Source organism: Castor canadensis, chromosome 12, assembly GCF_047511655.1.
Source record: "Castor canadensis chromosome 12, mCasCan1.hap1v2, whole genome shotgun sequence".
Classification (NCBI taxonomy): domain Eukaryota; kingdom Metazoa; phylum Chordata; class Mammalia; order Rodentia; family Castoridae; genus Castor; species Castor canadensis.
The window spans coordinates 84349005-84367887 of NC_133397.1; the positions used below are offsets into that span (position 1 = coordinate 84349005).

Genomic DNA, 18883 nt, shown 5'->3' on the forward strand with positions numbered 1-18883 from the left:
GTGGTGTGGCTCAAGTGGTTGAGCACCTGCCTCCAAGCATGAGGCCCTGAGTTCAATCCCCAATAATACAAAAATCAAAAGAGCCAGGGGCTGGTTGCTCACATCTGCAATCCTAGCTACTCAGGAGGCAGAGATCAGGAGGATTGTGGTTCAAAGCCAACCCAGGCAAATAGTTCCATGAGACCCTATCTCAAAAAACCCTCCACAAAAATAGGGTTGGTGGAGTGGCTCAAGGTGAAGGTCCTGAACTCAAGCCCCAGTGCTGCAAAAAAAAAAAAAAGAAAGAAACAAAGAAAGAAAAAGAAAAGAAAAAAAATCAAAAGAGCCTGTTGGAACCCTGTGTTGGTATGACCCTTTGTTAAGTGCTCCTAGAAGGTGGGAGCTGCCATGTCTCTGTCCCCTAAGACATCGCTACCCTCCGGGTCTTTTACCAGAGTGGAGACCTAGTTTTCTGTTTCCCTTCTTTAAGTTATTGGAGTTATTTTTCTAGTGAAAGGTCTTAAGTAAGGATGGAAATGCTTCCTTTAAATATATATATATATATATATATATATATATATATATATACACCCTGAAAATTCCAGAAATAAAACTGTTTTGAATTTTACTTTTCTGCTTAGTTCTGGTTGAGTCAATTATGTAGGAGTTGTCTGGCATGTTTTTGAGGATAATGCAATAGAGAAAGATTTAAGAATATGCCACAGAATTGCAGTGAGCACTGAGGGCACCCCAAATTCTGATCTACCTCCTGGTGTAGCTGTCTTGAATGAGCTTTGGGGCATTGGGGCTTGTGTCTGACAGAAAAGAGGCTCCCTCTCTTCTACTCCCTAATACTTCCAAAGTGAAGCCCAAAGCAATTATCACCAAAGAAAACCATTTTCAGTTTGCTTCTCCGGGACCAAAGACTTAAAAATGCATTGGCTTCAATTCCAGGTAATATGTGGCCAATGACAGTGGATTGCAATCATTCAAGGTCCTCAGGGCTTGAGAAAAAGAGAAGGAAAAGGTATAATATTCTCCAGCCTTGTGCTGAGAGATCACCTCTGCTTACTCTCATGTCCCTAACGTTACTGGAGGAAGACACCAGTTGCTCCACAGAGTGCAAAGTTAATTACCAGTTCCAGTTCTCATGGGAACCTCTGTCCTCACCCAATGACAGAGGACAAAGGAAACCTGCCCTTTACTAACACTAACTCCTCTCTACAAATACACTTAGAGGCTGAGCACTACAAGTTGAAATTTTCTTCATTTTTCAAGGCAGTTTCTTCTTTATCTTGCACTAGTTGCTCTTGTTATCACTGCCAACTTCAGAGGAGGCATTATTACCACCTGAGATCAGAGCCTGCAAGTGGGAGAGAAGCTTTGGGTTTTCACAGCCTGGTTTGCTCATTTCACAGAGACTGAGGTCCTCACCCCAGGCTCCTCAGCCAGCTACAGGCAGGACAGGGCCTGGCCTGAGACTCTCCTACCTCTGTATTTCTCTGGAAGGTTCTAGCTCCCCACTCTTGCACTAAAAGGAGAAACTGTCAAGTTTCTCCTCTTTTCTCCATATCTGTGTTTCTTTGGGGGCTCAAATGTCACCTCAGGCACTCAGTTCCTCTTCTCTTTTTCTATCTTGCCTCCATCTGCTTGATAAGATCATCTCTGAGAAGTAGCTAATCATGGGTTGCTTAACTAGGGGAATACTTTCTGAGACATGTCGTTATGCAGTTTCATAGTTGCATGATCATAGAGTGTACAGTGGTACCAGATGGTAGGAATTTCTCAGCCCCATTATAATGTGTCCTATATATGATCCCTCAGTGACTGGACCATCATTGTGGGGTGCATGACTGTAATTGGATTTACTCTGTAAATCCCTCCAGGCATTTACCAAGGGTAAAGACTTTAGAGCAAAATTAAAGACATCAATTTCAGGCATTGAGAAATAAGTGGGGAGACATATTAGGAAGAAAACGTCCCTAAAATTTATGTCATAGAAGGAACTCTGTATTTGGGTCTGAGTGCTTTTCTCGGCTTCAGTGTTCAAACAATACTTAAAACAACATAATATTGCCATTTTTTAAATTTTCCTTTATGAAGAACAGGACCATGAAGTTCAGAGAAAAGTCCATAGAACACCCAGCTACCCAGTGCTGGAGTAGAGATGGAATCTAGGCCTCCTGGCTCCCCACTCTGCCACCTTCCCTGTGTGAGTAGGTATCACACAGTCACCATGCAGACGCTCATACTGCTGCCAGTTGCAGGCTTGCTATGAAATCAGACTGGGTTTTGAGGTCCTCACCTGCCCACTCTCTCTGATGTCAGGAGCATTGATTCTTTTGTTGCAGATGCAGATAAATCTGGTTGCAGGATATGACCTTGTGCAATGAACAGAAACCAGGCTAGTGCTCATGCCAGCTGCTCAGATCCAAGGGCTTGAGAGATGCACTCACTTGGCCTCCTGCCTCCTCCTCCAGTAACTGACCTAGGTGCCTTGGGATATATATTCTACCTTTATCGACTACAAAACATGAGAAAGGCAAATAAATTGTTTCCAAACTGTGTCAGGGCCTTTCACAGTGTCTCTTATGTGTACATGGATGAGATGTGAGAGTTCTCTTAAGGGTAGAGGGGGAGATTTCAAACAGGTGGTTTGGGAATAAAGAGCCATGCCCACAGAGTGCAGCCAGATGGACTGGAGCAACGTCTGGTGGCATGCCCCAGGGAGCATTCCTCAGCCACATCCCATTGCCTTTTGTTTTCTGCACCATATGTGAACAAAGGGCAGCTTCATGGAGTAGATGAGAGCAGGTTTTTGAAATGGAATGGAATGACATTGGAATCTCAGCTTTGCCACTGGCCTTGTGACCTCAGGGAAGTTACTTAGCCTTACTGGTCATCCATTTCCTCTCTGACAGGGTTGTATATGTGGACTAAATGGAAAGATGTATTCAGCTGATACACGGTAAGCTATCAGTAGATGTTATGAGGTATCAATAAATGTGTTTGTGAATGAGATGCTGTTGGGCGGAAGGGCAAGTGTGTGTCCTCTGCATCCCAAGGGTCCCCCAGAACCAAGTGATTCAGATTAATGGGAAAACCTAATACTCAATTCCAAAAATCAATTGTACAAATCAGGACCATCTGGTTCAGCAGCAGCCTGAGTTGTGAAACTGGATTTTGGTTGATGGTATCTCATGACCACCAACAACTACCAAAAGCACACAAACCAACAAAGACTTTCCAACTTGTCCCCAGGACCAGCAAGAGAGTCTTTTTCCTTACCCATCCACACTAGAACTCAGAAACATGGTCATGGGAGAATGGCTATGGGCCCAAGGAGGAATGGCTGGGCAAGTGGCCTGGACAGCCAGATGCAGCTCAGGTCTTGGTCACTGAAGATGAAGCTGTGTGACTCCATGTGGTTCCAGCAGAAAAAAGTATCCCTGCTGTGGTGAAGCTGAGGGAGAAAAGAGGATTCTGGCAGTCAGGACTATCCAAAGATGTCCTGAACAGGCCCTGGCATGGAACTGAGCTTTCTGGTTGCTGGAGATGGCAGGGACGCTGCTGGGACTTTGGGCGGGATGGGGGAGGCAAGCTGCAGCTCAGCACCTGGGATTCAAGAACTCTGACTTCTAATCACTCACCAGGGAGAGAATGAAGCTTTTCCCTGACATTAATTATTCCCTCCTGCTTCAACCACCTTGTTAAGAAAGCCAATTAGATTGGAATAGGCCATGTGATAGAATTAATTTGCCTTGCCCTGGCTCCTCAAGACTCCTAGAAGGAAGTACAAATCCCCAGAGGCCAATGCCTGGCCGGCTTTTAATCAGACTGATCAAATTCAGCCTTAGGAGGTTTTAAAAGAAAGGAAACCACTCCCAAAACACATTCCTGATCTTATCCAGGAAGTTCAACAGATGCCAGGGTCTGCTGCTGATGTGGTCAGTACTCTTATCGAGATATGGGCACCTGTCTTATCTGCGCATGTGCCTTTTACCCTGAGCAACCCAGGTGGCTCACTGCCCCTTAGTTCTGCATTGCAGGGGACAGAGGCAAGGGTTTGGCAAAAGGGAAAATAGATTTGCACCTGAAAGCACAGTAAACATTATTCTGTGTCAGGCTAGTAAAGTGGCTGAAATGGTAGAGCACCTACCTAGCAAACCAAAGGCTGTAGGTTCAAACTTCAATACTGCAAGGAAAAGGAGGGGGAGGGAATCAAATTATTCTGGTCTGGAGGGATAGGCCAAGTCCATGTAAGGATCTGGGGCCTTCTCCTTACCCAAAGGATTAGCTGTCAGATAATCACACACATAGCTACCCAGGAAATGTGTCTACAACACACATGAGGTGGGAAGAAAAACTAGGGAAATTTCTAGAAGTAAGCACTTGATCTAGCCTTAGAGGGCAGAGATATGTTGGAACCAATTCATTCTGGATGTATTCTGTGGAAACAGCCCCTATGGTCTGAGATGGCAAGCACTGGGACTTCCCCAGCTCCATGCTCTGATGGGGTCCATATAAAATTTGCTGCCAGGCTTCCCCCACCCCCAGACCCCTTCACCTAAACAGTAGCTGAACATGAGTTGCCTTCCTTGGTCAGACTAGCTGTAAAAAAGGTCACCTTATCCCAAAAGTCAGGAGCTGCTGGATGTGAATGAAAGTGGAGGAGGGAGGGCTTCTGGGTTGAGGATCCATGATGCTGGCTTTCCTCATGCAGTGGGCATCTGTCCATCTCACTCCTGACTATGTAGGAGGTGGATGAGCTTGAAATCAATTTAGCACGCTGCATATTTGATTTCCTAGGGCCCATTTGCCATGTGAGGAAACATCAACATCATCTGCACTGCAGCAGAGGATCGCCATGGAGACCAGAGGACTGGCTGGATCCAGGGGGAGCTCCTTCACTGGCCATGCACCTGCCAGGTAAAAGACAATCCTAGTCCTCACCTTGGGAAGGGGGAGACTGAGGCAGAAAGAAAGTGAATACAACTCAGGATATATATGTGCTAGGTCAGGTGGAGTTGAAGATTTGGAGCAGAACAGGGCAGAAGCAGAGCACCCCAAAATCTATCAGTGAGAAATTTCCTTCCTCTTGGATCAGGTGTTCTGAGCTTAGAAAAGTCTAAGAAAAACTGCCTTGGTGGGTTTTTGCTCTATTCAAGCTTTGTTTCATTAAAGCAATCTTTACTAAAAAGTAATATTGAGGTATTTGCTCAATTCTGGGAGAATTAAGGGGAAAAAAGGCAACTGGAGAAGGTGGTAAAACCAGTCAGCCCTGGGAGACCACCAGTGGTCACCTTGCAATTTTAGCACTGTCTGAAATAGCACTGGCAGGTTCTCACAAGTGCATATCTAGAGTCTAGAGCCTGCATCCTTGCAGAAACATTTGAAAGATTAGCACAGCTCTGAGCTCTGCCTACCCTGCTTTAATAGCTGCATCACCTTGAGGAAGTCATTTCACCTCTTCCACTCACTGAGAAATGCAGGTCTAATAGTGTAATAGTGCTTGCCCCACAGGCAACCAGCACTAACCCATGGGAGGTGCCCAAGCAAATTTGGACTCATTATTTCCTTCCAACAAACATTTTTTTATTAGAGCCATAGTTTACATAGCCATGTGTCCTATAGTTTTTACTTAAGATTATTGCCAAAAAAAATTATTTATCTAATCATCCCATTTGTCACTGTGGCGGATGCTGATCTACCATGATTTTTTAAGGAGCTCATTGTAACTGGTCATTTAAGTGATTGTCAGTGTTTTTCTTTTACTAACAAAGTGCTGCTTATTGCTCTCTGATTGCAAGGAAAAGAGAATACCTTCAAATCAGCTCAAATTAAAAAGTCTGGGGTTGGGTGGGGTTAGGGCAGTGTTCCTTGCTAACAATACAGATTCCTTTCTGGAAATAGAGCCAATGGATCACAGGGGAGAGGAACTGGTGAGACATCTCCTTCCTTTTCTCCTGTGCTTTTCTCTGCATTTCTCCCCCTTCTCTGGCTTGTTCTGCTCACAGATCAGCAGGCACAATGCTGAAAATGGCCTTCCCCATATGACCTTGTGTTGAAACACTGAAACCCCAACTTGGAGTAGCTCTGAGTGATTTGGAAGCTTGAGTGATTTGTTGTAGGTCAGTTGTCCAGTCCTGCTCCAGCTCCCTTGAGACTGCAGAGGAGAAAATGACTTTGATTCTACTCCTTCAGCAGAGGAAGTGTCCAGAGCTGAGAGGCTGGGCTAGGTGGGCATCTCAAAATATGTCTACAGCAATGGTCCTCAGCCTTCTATGTAGAATGCTTTGTTGCTTCAATATATTCCATTAGCCTAAGAACATAGGAGTGTGATTAGGGTCAATGTATGTGACAATTTGTGACTTAGTTTCAAGTTGCTTAGAACTAATTTTATTGGGGACACCGTGTTAGTACAGGACATTGGACATGCCAACTAGAGGAGGCCAGAAGCCAAGAAACAGGGTTGAGTCTCTTCCCATTTCCCTCTGGCATAGACAGACATAGGAAACAGGAGACAGGGCTGGGGCAGTCATCTTACAGGAATGCTCCAGCTAAGATAAGCTTGGGGACCCTCTCAGAGGCTGAGTCTGTGGCCAGTTCCCAACTGGTCCCAGGAGAGGGAACAGTTGCAAAGAAACTTCAAACAAGGTTGGAAGGAAATTTGGAGTTTGTGTAAGAAAAAAAAATAGAATTAATCATGGGAAAAGAACCTATGTTATATGTGGATACTTACTCCTTTAAACCTTGCTCTAAATTTTATCCTCATTTGAAAATTGCATTGTTTTACTGTTCCTATGCTTAATAATCATAACAAGAACTCTGCATTGGTTAAAAGGAAGTTGGAAAGGCTTCTAATGCCCCATTCAGAGGATCATGCCTTTGTAGAGTTAAAAGAGCAAAGACAAAGAAAAGAAAGTGTCCCTTATCAACGAGGTTATACCCCAGACTCCAGAAGTAGAAGGAGAAGGAATAAAAGACACACACAGAGTGAGACACAAACCTGAGCTATGCCCTGCTGGTCATCTCTCCTTGTACTGGGCCCCTCAAGACTAGAGAGAGGGCTTTCCTAATCCATCCTCCTCCAGTTGCTGCCTGTCTTCCCACCTTCCAGGTTGTCACACCTCATCATCTCACTGCGCGCCTGGGCCACCAGGCACTCACATCATGAGGATCAGAGACCTGACTCTTTTCTGGAGCGTTTCCATGTAACTGAGCTTAAAGAGGTGTCCAGTCAAGAAAGCAATGCCCTGTCAAATGTGGGCTGCCAGGAGCCACCAGACATAGGAAGAAGGTAAGGAACCAAAAAGGACATAACACCACCTGTACCAGCTGGGCGGGGCGAGAAGTATCTGCTTTGATGAGTTCAACTTAGATGCCCCAAAGAAGCCCCAGAGCACCATCCCCATCAACCATTCCTTGAAGGAGATGTGAGTCCTTTGGGGAATGCTGTATGCTCTAATATTTTCCATCGAGAGTTCTTTGAACCCATGCACCCAGCCTCATTTGACCACTGACTCCATCCTATATGGAGATCCCCAAACTCATCACAGGGTGCTGGCCTTACCAATCTCTTTCCATCAAGGATCTTCATCCCAGACTGTACTGTGACCCTCTTGCTTAAAAGCAGGACCTATGTACTCAAGAAAGTACCTAAATTATGCATAGAGGTACATACATTTTTCTGGAAAGAATGGTCTGATTTTCAAGAGGAATCATCCATTTCACAACAGATTAAAACACCTGGGTGGGGGAGGGGTGGATAGGTGGGAGAAGAGTAGGCGGATGGGAAGAGTGTTTGCTTTCTGGTAGGAGGATCTGCAGAGCAGGGGTCTCTGATTTCTTGCATGATCCATAGTACACTTGTACTGTTGGATTCGCACTTCCCTCCTACACACACATACAGAGAGAGAGAGAGAGAGAGAGAGAGAAAAGCATTCTCCCTCTCTTGTTCTTAAAGAGGACCCACAGCCTGTGTTGGAGGAGGGACCATAAGGCCACCCAGGTCAACTCAGTTGTCACTGAGCATCCAAGGATCTCTTTAGGACACTTGGGTCAGTCTTGGAAGAAAGGAGAGGTCAGACTTGGAGAGGAAGCTATCAGGCTCACAGCAGGTAGATTCTCACCCAGAAACTACTTCCTAGGAAATTAAAAAAAAAAGTTGAAAAGTTCTCTTTTGGCTGAATCTTCTAGGTAATGCTGAGATTTATAAGATGTGAGCATGATTGTTGAGAACAGATGGCCCCCATATGGTTTGCTAGAGAAAATGCCATCTGTTTTGTGTCAATGAGGAGAAGGGCTCCAGTTTGGGGGCTTCTCAAGTAGATATGTGAGGTTCCTGTGAAGAGTGATGGTGATAAAGCCTCAGGAGGAACCCAAGGGGTCTTTCTGGAACCTCCATTGTACTTCCATATTTATGTTTGTGTGTATGAGGTAATGTCTCTGTATTACAGATTCTGCAGTAGACTGTGAAATGTATAAGCATTCTTGAGATATAATATGAGTGTTCAGAGGTATTTCTTGCTACCTGACTGCTGCAGAAGACCTGGGCTCAGTCCTCTGCACTACGGAAAGGTGTCAGAATCTGACTAAGGCTCAAAGGACAGCTAGAAAGGCATTCTCAAGCATAAAGTTTCCCATCAGCTGCTACTACAAACCCTTGGGTTCCCTGGGCTGTCAGAAAGAAGCAGGAGGCAGTGGGTGCCAGCCAGGACATGTTCAGTGGGTTCCCAGATTCCCAGACCAGGGCATCCCAGAACCCAAAGGAGCTCCATCAATATAAGGTTTATGTGCTTTTCATTGCTGAGACAGAAAGACAGGTAAAGAAGAGAAGATGGGAAAGAAAGAGGAAAAGAGGTTTCTTAGCAATCTAGCCAGACTTGTTCAACTTTGAGCAAATACTTCCCTAGCAAATTTGATTGAATTATCTTCCTATATCCTTAAAGTAATGCAGATGGATGTTGCACGCTTCGTGTCACTGGAAGGTTCAAAGTGGGCAAGTGAATGTGATTGTGCAGGATGGAAGCTGATCAGCCAGGGGAAGGGGACCTTCCTGGAGGAAGAGGGTTTGAATTTGGGGAAGCAAAGTCACAACTGCAAAGCAAAATGTCTGCAGAGACAGGTCTTAGTGCCTCTGTGTGGGTTTGGCCTTGTGGGATTAGGACCACTGTATCACATGGAGCTGAAAGTTCTCGCCACTATCTCATGATGGGGAATTCTCAGATAAATAGAGCCAACCAGAAATAAGCAGTTGTAGGCACTTCTTAGATGGAGAGGGACACTCAGGCAGAGCCAGGAAAAATAACCAAAATGGCATTTGGCTGGAAGAAACACCCTGAGAGTCAGACTGTAGCACCACCAGCCATGATTCTCAATCCCTGTGGTCTCTATAAGCAATCTGCAATGATCTTGGATAGGCAAATCACTCCCACCATCCAACTCTGTGAGGTCACCTGGCTTTCTTAAATGAGCTGAGCCAAAAAACTTGTCCTGGCTGCCAAGCACTTGGAGACAACACCTTCTCCTATAGAGCACCATGAAGTCCTGAGAAATTCCACTGTTAAAATCTAGTTTTGTGCAAAGCCAGCTCCCACCATCTACTAGATTCTTACACAGATCAGGGTGGTGGGCCCTCATGTTGGAAGATTACTATAGGGATGGGGAAACAGAGAGAAGACAGAGTAAAAACAGAGACAGCTTGGTACATGGCGGATTTTTCACCCTATTAATTGGACAAGAAGGATTGCTGTGATTGGGTTTTTAAGGAATGGGTCCTTTGAGAGCCAGTCTGTGCCAATGAGGGTATAACTGGTGACTTTTTCAGGATATATCCATCCTGGTGCATGCAGAAGGTTTGAGACCCCCCCTCACCTAAGAGGCATGGAAGAACCCAAGGGCAGAGGCCCAGAAGGGTTCATTTCTGTTTGCCTGGCACACTGCCCTGCCCAGGGTTGAACAGAAGGAAATCAGGTGGAATTTGATGCCCAGAAGCCAGATGAATTCAAACCATTAATCCTCATTTATTTAGAAACCTCAGTTTAGCCAAGTGTTAACCTTCTCTTCCCCCAAGGCCTAAACAATCACAAAAAAACTTTGTCCCTGATAATAACAACACTTTTTAAGCTGTGTGCAGAAAAGGCTTGAGAGAGGGGACATAAGGCCCTGAATAATCACCTGAAGGTGACTGTCCTGTCACTGAAACTGATTCCATTTACTCATTGCCTTCTCTCTGCCTCCCTGCAGCACCTGGCCTCTGGCCAGAAGCAATGCTAATGCTTGCAACAACTCCACAGAGAAGGAGTAAGTACCCAAGGCCCAGAAGAGTCTATTCACTTTCCCCAGTCCAGAGGTCACTCTCTTCCCTGTAGAAGCCCAGCTTAGCCTCCCTTCTTAAGTACTCCTGCCTCCTACCCTCCCCAAACACCAATAGACCATTCTAGAATTCCATTCCTTTCCTTGCAAATCCATCCCTTTGGACAGATGGGAGGAAGGGGCAAGGTCTGAACAATTCTTCAGGGAAGTCATTTTATCTCTCTGATTCTTGTTTTTGTCATCTATAAACAAAAGGGGTCTCATCGGATAAATGCCTTAAGCTTTACCATCCTGTATCACTACATATTGTGGGGTGCAAAAACTGGAGTTCCTTTGCTGAACAGTGGATAGTCTCCTTAGTGGTAAAAATGCATTTTCTATTCTTCAATCTCAAGACCCTGGGTGCCAGAGAAATGCCCTGTCTTAAGGACACTCAGACCAACGTCAAGGGCACCATCAGAGCAGTGGGAAGAGAAAATTTCAATATTTCCAGCAACCAGCCTCTTGAAAGGGTAACCTGCTATGATTACTCTCTGTCACAGATACTGAGCTGGCAGGTTAATGTGATGTGTGATTCTCATAAGTACCACCCAAGAGCACTTACGAATGCTTATGAATGTGTGCAAGACCGTTCGTGCTAATTAACATGTGTGCATGTGCACACAGCTCTCCAGCCTCTCCACTTCTTCTGGAATACCATGGGGGCAGAGGGAAGTTTTCACTGAGGGTTGAGGGAAAACCATCAACATCAGCAAGGAATGACAGTTTCTTGACTTTCAGTTAACAGAGGAATGTGCCAAGGATTTTTCTCACTTCCTTCTTTGTTCCTTGAGTAGAACTTTTTTCCTTTATGAAGGAAGCGTGTATTTTGTTTGCATAAAGCTAGACATCAAGTCCAGAGACTCAAATGCCACCAATCAAGAAAAGCAAAATGGTTTCATCTACAAAACATTAGCTACCATGACCTGAGACACGTGTCTGATTTAAAGCCAAACCTGACATAAAATGCCCTTGAACATCTGGTATTGAGTCTTTCAGACATGGAAGGGCTCAGGGTACTAGAAACCATGGACCGAGGTGTTGAGGGTCTCTAAATTGCTTTGTCCTGGAGCCGGGATGGGGGCAAGGATGGGGATGGATGTTGACTGCCCTTGGCTCCTAAATCTTTTCAGATGGGCTTATTTCGCGAGCCACAAATCAAAGCACAAAACTGGAAATTGTTTCCAAATAGGGACACCTGGACACAGAAGATATAGAAAATAATTCTCTTTGGGCACCTTCCTCAACTCTTCCATCACACTTCTGGCAGTTTTCCTTACTTTCTTTAAGTCCTAAATAACTTCTCCCTCACCAATCAAACTGTTCCCAAAACCAGCATCATTTTGCATTTCTGTGTAGGTTTTTAGGGAATTGCTGAATGAACACAGGGATGCAGCTGGATGATACTGGGTCTTTCCTAGGACCTCAGCAGTTTGGTAGACAGAGGAAAGGCCAAGGCCTGTAAACCAGAGCCTCAAAGTCTGGAGGATGCACGTGGAGTCTGGTGAAATTCAATGCTCTGCAGGGCTAAGAGCAACTGATAAACTTGTGGGCAGCACCATCTGCTGGTGACTTGATGATAGATTCAAGAGGATAGACAATGGGTGACTGTCTTTACTTTTCTAGTTCAATAATTTGAATAACTACTTTAAAGGTCTAACTCAGATTTTACTCATGATGCTCAAATTAGGCAGCTCTCAAAACCAGAACTAGTTCCAAGAACTCCAGCCTGTAACATGATCAGGCAACATTTAGAGGCACGAAACAGAAGTGAGGTACAGAGGTAGCTCAGCTGGTTTAGGCTGAGTATCTTTCTTTATTTAAGTCAGATGACTGTAGGCGAGCTACTGATTAAATCACAGTTGCTGTGATTGGCCGAGACTCAGCTATCTAATATGAGTACACCCCTAAATGAGACTTTGGGTTATTTGACATACAAAATTAGGTTATACTTCCACATTTAGGATTCCTGTGTAGAGTCATCCTCAGACCTAACTTTAATTTAACATCATTTTGTTTGTATGGTTATTGCCAAAACCTTGGAAGATAAGAAAAGCACCAGTAAGGATACATACACAAAATGTGCATGTTGTGTGAACAGTCAAATCCACTGTCAAAGATGACCCCCCTCACACATTCCTATCCCTCCAACCTTTCCCTAGGCATATGTATTAAATATGTAAGTGGACAGATATAATATATTTAATAAGTATATTTGTTAAGAGCATTTGTATTCCAGTTCCATAACCTAAGAGTTTTACTGAGTTTGTATCCGTTTCCTGGCTTATAATATGTGGATTTGGGTTTATTCCTATTACCTCAAAACAAGGATTGTCATGGTGGCTTACAGAGTTGTGTGAAGACTAAATGTGCCAATATATAGAAAGTGCTTAGATCGGTGCCTGATAAATAGTACATGTTCAATAAATATTGACAAGGATGGTAGCCAGAATAGACCTCCTGCCCAAAACTTTAAAAAGATGACTACGTCCTAGACCCCTGAACCTGTGAAGAGGTTGCAGTATACAACAAAGGGAACTTTACAAATGTGATTAAATTCAAGGATCTTGAGATGGGTAGATATCCTGGATTATCAGGCTGGGCCCACTGTAATCACATGGATTCATAAAACAAAAGATGGTGGTGGAAGAGACAGTGAGAGATGAGACAGAAGAAGGAGGTGAGAGTCACAGAGTAAGGGGAACTTGACCACCACTGCTGGCTTTGAAGACTGAGGTAGGGTACCATGATCCAAGGAATGTAATAGAATCTAAGAGCTACGGGTAATCCTCATATTATAGCCAGAAGGAAACTGAAGCCCTTGGCCCTACAATTGTAAGGAACCTAATTCTGCCAACAGTACAAATAAGCAGGAAACAGATTCTCCCTGCGATCCTCCAGAAAGGAACACAGCTCTGCTGGATTTTAGCCTGGTGAGGCCCATGCTGGACTTCGGACCAATAGGTGTGCAGGACAATAGATTTGTGTTTTAAGCCACTGATTTGTGATAACTTGTTCTGGCAGCAATATAAAACTAATTCAACTTTAGTATAAACTCTTTTGTAGTTTGCTTTTTAACTTAGAAATACTAGGACCAATCACTGATTTTTTTTCCACAGCATCATTTTAAGTGGCCTCATAAGCTCCATTGTTGACAATGGCACTCCTACTGTTGCATGATTAGATTGCTTCTGCTTTTTGATTATGGTGAATAATGGTGATTATTATTCTTAGGCATATTTGTCTGTATTCCTGATTATTTCCTTAGAAAGTACTAAGTGACTGTATACTAATCTTTTTCAATGAGTTTTTAATTCACAGATATTTATTTCTCAACTCAAGCCTTCCTCCAGAATCGGGGGGGGGAGGCAAAGTGACTTCAATGAGTTCTCCCCTTCATCAGAGTTGTCTTTTACCTTTCACCTTGATTTTCTCAAATGTTCAATGGGGCAAGAATGTCTTGTAGAATTCCATAACTATTAGTTAGATAACCTTTATAACAATACCTGGCTCTCAAAAGACATCCAATAAAGAAGAGGAAGCAGAGTAAAGCTATGTGCTGAGAAGATCTCTGCACCCAGAGGACCCCCCTGCAGACTGAGATGGAGTAGCTATGAGCCCAGATATCTGAATATGCATCTAAACTTGACCTCATTTATGGGCCTCAGACAACTCTTGAGATTTGCCACTGATTATGGTCCTTAAGATGGGGTTACATCCCAATAAACCCATTTTAAGTGGAAAATTTCATAAATCAAAGCTGCATTTAATGTACCTAACCTACCAAACATCATAGCTTAGCCCAGCCTTCATTACAGATGCTCAGAACATTTACATCATTCTAGATATGGGCAAAATCCTCTAACACCAAATCTATGTTGTATATGGTAACTACATGATCCTATAGCTGACTGGGATCTGTGCTCACTGCCACTACCCACCATAGGGAGAGGATGAGACCACATTATGGCTAGACTGGGAAAGGGTCAAAAATTCAATTCAAGGTAAGATTTCTAATGAATGCATATCACTTTCACACCATTGTAAAGTCAAAAAAATAGTAAGTCCAGCCTTCTAAGTCAGGAACTATCTACACACCTGCCACAAATCTGCTCCAGGCTATGCAAATTTTGCATCCCTTCTGCTCACTGGCTTACTCATCAAGACCCAGGTTTTCATTTTTTGTTTGCTCGGCTTTTTCTTTTACTTTTTTTTCTTCCAAGTTTTCATTTGATGCAGAGACAGGTTTTGAGAACAACCTACAGGCCCCACCCTTTCCTTCAGAATAAAACCTTGATAAGCAACTTCCGAAACTCCCCCTTTTCCACCCTCACTGTGTGGATTTGGTTTATTACTCATTACCTCAAAATGTCTCTGGTCTCAAACTGTTTATTATTTCCCAGGAGCTCATGAAAATAGATCAGAAATTGCAGAATGTTAGACTGAACCACTAATTTCTCAATATACACTTCAGTGGGGACATTTATCTCACACTTAAGGAATAATAGATAATAATAATGACATCAGTAACTTCATTTCAGCAGAAAGGCAGTAAACAAGGCAAAGAGGGTGCCCAAGAGTACATCGCAAGGCTCCTGAGTTCAGTCAAGAGGAGATGCCTCAGAAACATCTGGGCAATGTTTCCATGCACACATCCAGGCCCCAGCTTTGGAGGAGCCTTGAGTGGGCCCAGGAATTAGCATTTCCACAAAGCTTCTCCAGATGGTTCCAGTGCTCCCCTCACCAGCCCTCAGTGACATTGCTATGCTGTGTCTTTCCTAGCATCCTGAAGGACAAAGATACTGACAAAGGATGCATGAAATTGTTACTGCCATAATTTTATAGTCAACAGTGGGAGCTGAGCAGGATAGGAAAGACCTCCTAGTCCATCCTAGCTCCCAGCCTGTCTCTCATTCAGGGGTGCTCTGTGTGACCCTCTGAGACTGAGATGACCTTGTCATGAACAGCCACTGATGGAGCTCCAGCCTGAGATTGCCCTCAGGTCTCTAAGCTAATACAGTTCTCTAAATCCCTCCAAAGTTGTAGCCTTTCAACTGCACAGTGAGTATGGGTTTGTGTTTCCAGAAAGAAGAAGGGAGCCATTGTAGTGGACCCTTCTAGCGACACCTACTACCACTGGCTGACTGTCATCGCCCTGCCGGTCTTCTATAACTGGTGTCTGCTTGTGTGCAGGTAGGTGAAGAAGCGGGAACTTCACCTGAAGAAGACCAGGCTGGAGGGGCAGAAGTTGTGAGGGCAGCCAGGTCTAGAAGACAGAACTCTGAGTCTCACCCAGGAGACCAGAGTTCTGGTTCCCTCACAGCCACCATATAGCTCTTGTGCCTCAATTTCTCCATCCATAAAATCAGGCAGGTGTCAAAGAGGACTCTCAGAACACTTTGAATCACTGGTGGGGAGCTAAAGTTGAGATGGATGGCAAGGAACTTCAAAGCCTCCATAAGCGCATTGTAAGAAGCAGGGGTGAGCTTTCTCTCTTCTGAGGGGAAGAGGGAAAGACTGGGATATTTTTGAGCAGGCTACAGAGTCAGGGTACAGCAGGGAGCACTGTTCTCTGAAGGAATGCTGCAGGCTTTAGGGGTTCTAAGCAGGTCGTCGTGCTGGGATACATGGTACGCCCTCTACTCTTTTGAGGGGAGATATGGTTTGGTGGGGTGTTCCTGGATGGCAATGTATTTCTGGGATTTTGAGGAAGTTGTTGCGCTTCTGAAGATCAACAGAAGCTTTGGAAGTTTCCTGAGAGAGCTGCAGGTTTCTGAGCACAAGGGATATTGGAGCTTTTCCTAGGAAATCAGCTGTTTGTGAATGCAGGGGCAGTTGGAGGCTTGGGCTTTTCTGAGCAACCTACAGTGTGGTGACAATACAAAGAGCAATGTTTTCTGAAGGTTCTGAGTGTGCTGCCAGACAAGGATATAGGTAAGAGGCCCCTTTTCTGTGGGCAAGCAGGAGCCAGAGGCATTTCTCAGAAAGTCTGCAGGTGCAAGCTGCTGAGTGGGACTGAGGGCTGCACCGTGCTCTTTCAAGTTAAGCAAGGGATTTGGGCACCTTCCTAGCAGGTCTGCGGGACAAGGGTGCTGGGTACACTGCTCCTATGAGAGTAGGCAGAGGACTTAGGGTTGTTCCCAAGCAAGCCTGCAGAACTGGCATGCAGACAAGTCTGCATTTCTGAGAGGAAGCAGGGGTATTGGGAGCCTCTCCTATGCACGCTGTGAGACCAACCAACCTGGACGACTATATCTCAAGGGCTGGCCAGCATGCAAGACCAGGATGCAGGGGTAAGGTCTTCTCTTCTGAGGTTTGTAAATGGGGGACTTCAGAGCATTCCTGAGTAAGCCTGCAAGACATAAAGTCACGGCTTTTGGAGGCTGTGCACTGAGTTTTAAGGCATTCCTGATCATGGCACAACACAGGGGTGCAGAAGAGAGCTGATGCTGTCCATGTGTAAGTGGAGGTTTTGGGGATTATGCAGTCCAGGGCAACCTCCTGCTGGTCCAAGAGTTTGCAAGGCAGGTGAAAAGGAGAGCAAGCATGGGGCCTTTACTAGCAAGTGGGCAGGATGGAGATGCTGCTGCTTGAGTGTAGGCTTGGTCCTGTTGACACAAGAGTGAGCTGCTGTTCCTCTGGGGTGGAGGAAGGCGGCAAGGCTTGGGGTGCTAAGCAAGCCACAGGATGGGCTACAGAAGTGGGCTGCTGCTCTGTTGAGGCTAGGAAGAAAGTTTGAGTGCTGTCTGTGTGAGAAATAGTGAGGATAAAGAGGTCAAAGGTAGAAGGTATTTTCTGACTTATTCAATTGTTAATCTCTCAGAAGTTCTTTTATTTTTGTTGGAGTTTTGCTCCAGAAAGGGCAGGTCTTGGTGCCTTTGCCTGACTCCACTGGGGAGGCCTAGAACAGCTGCATCTTGGTACAGCCCTTCTTCTGAGGAGCCTTGCAACCATGGGACAGAATAGCTTCTCTGAGCCTGGGTTCCCCTGCAGAAGTCTGAGCATGATTCCAAGATTCCCGCTGCAGGCGGGACTGCTGCTGGATGAAATGAGCCATCTTGTAGCTTAGAACTGGACGCAGCCCATGAGCCATCCTCTCATGCTTCATTCTTGGTTTGTTTAGGGCCTGTTTTGATGAGCTTCAATCTGAGCACCTGGTGCTGTGGCTAGTGCTGGACTACTCAGCAGATGCCCTCTATGGCTTGGATATGCTGGTGCGAGCCCGGACAGGTGAGTGTGTCCCAGGCCCAGGAAGGGACTCTCAGTGGAGGGACCATGTGGACCACAGGGAGTGCTCAAGGAGATCCAGAATTGGATATTACCTACCTTTGACCAAGAAGCCAGGCAGGTCTAAGGACGCTCCAAGCACAAAGTTGTCTGAAGCCCCCTACACTGAACCACTGGACAGGACCCTGAGCAGGAATTAGGATGCTTGGGCTCTAGGCTGTGTTGTCCTTGATGAAGTGTGATCTTGATGAAATCAGGCTGTCTCTCTGGGTCTCGTTTGTGTCACCTGTGAAAGAAAAAGGTCAAACAGGAATCTCAAACATCCAGCTGTGATACCCAGCTTGGGAGGGAGTGGGAGACAGAGTTCCATCAACCTTGGAGCTCCTCTTCTCAGAAAGCAGGACTATCTGGGACCTGTTACTCCATAGCTTTCAGAGGAGTTTTAATATGTAGAGAACTAAAATTTGAAACAGGGCCTAAAAAGATAATGATTTCCTTCAGGTATTGTCTGGTCAATACCTGAGTCGTGAGCTGTGCCTCCTTTGGGGCATCTTTTTCTAATGAGCACAAAGATATCACCTAAACTGGAAGAGGCCTTCTTTTCTCTTCAAGATGTGTTTTAACTAAAACCTTCCCTAGTTGTTAATGTAAGCACCATCAGGTCACAACAACAAACCTGAGTGTGGCTTCAGGGTGTAAAACCATTGCGACCACATCTTGCTTTCTCACCAGAAGTGCTGCATGAGACAAGATGATGTGAGCATGACTGTCTCTACCTTACTGATTTAGAAACCAAGGCCAGAGATGCTGTGTGAGTTGCTCAAAGTCTACAGTCCCTATCCAGCCATGCCAGACTGGCCCCTTGCTTCTACATTGGTACCCAGCATTATAACTTAGAAGACCCAACACATAGCTCAAGACTTGCATGGGTGACCTACTCTGGCCCTGGCAGCCTGCCAGTGTGCTGCAGTCACGTTAGCTTACATAGACACAAGAGCTCTATGAGTGACTCATTGGGCCCACTGTCTCTCATCTCGGCCAAATTTCAGTGAGACAAGATGTCCTCACTCAGACACTGACTTCACCCCTTCTTATGCTTGGGTACTATTCTTGGCAACAACAGATTCAGCAGTAAGCTGGGGAGAGGGAGACATAGAAACCCTCCACCTTCTATGAATCATAGTCCAAGGGAAAAATAATCATAATTGAGAGATCTTAAAGAAATAGTGAGGTATACCAAGACAACAAGTACTAGACTCCGTAAACACATGTAAAGGTGGCCCTCGATATCAAGGGAGTCTACATCAGAGGACTGAATCAA

General features: G+C 45.0%; 1 protein-coding gene across 5 annotated transcripts in view; it reads left to right on the top strand.

Annotated features, from left to right (window-relative positions):
* Cnga3 (cyclic nucleotide gated channel subunit alpha 3) overlaps positions 1–18883 on the top strand; it is a 39304-nt gene that overhangs the window by 13912 nt on the left and 6509 nt on the right. For 3 of the 5 annotated variants that reach the window (XM_074050296.1, XM_074050297.1, XM_074050298.1), the window contains exons 3-6: positions 4789–4908; positions 7100–7279; positions 15421–15528; positions 17459–17565. In XM_074050296.1, the coding sequence (XP_073906397.1) occupies positions 4789–4908; positions 7100–7279; positions 15421–15528; positions 17459–17565 (515 nt within the window). Of the gene's footprint in view, positions 1–2900; positions 2948–4788; positions 4909–7099; positions 7280–15420; positions 15529–17458; positions 17566–18883 lie in introns of all 5 variants that reach the window. The other 2 variants (XM_074050299.1, XM_074050300.1) reach the window with 2 other exon arrangements.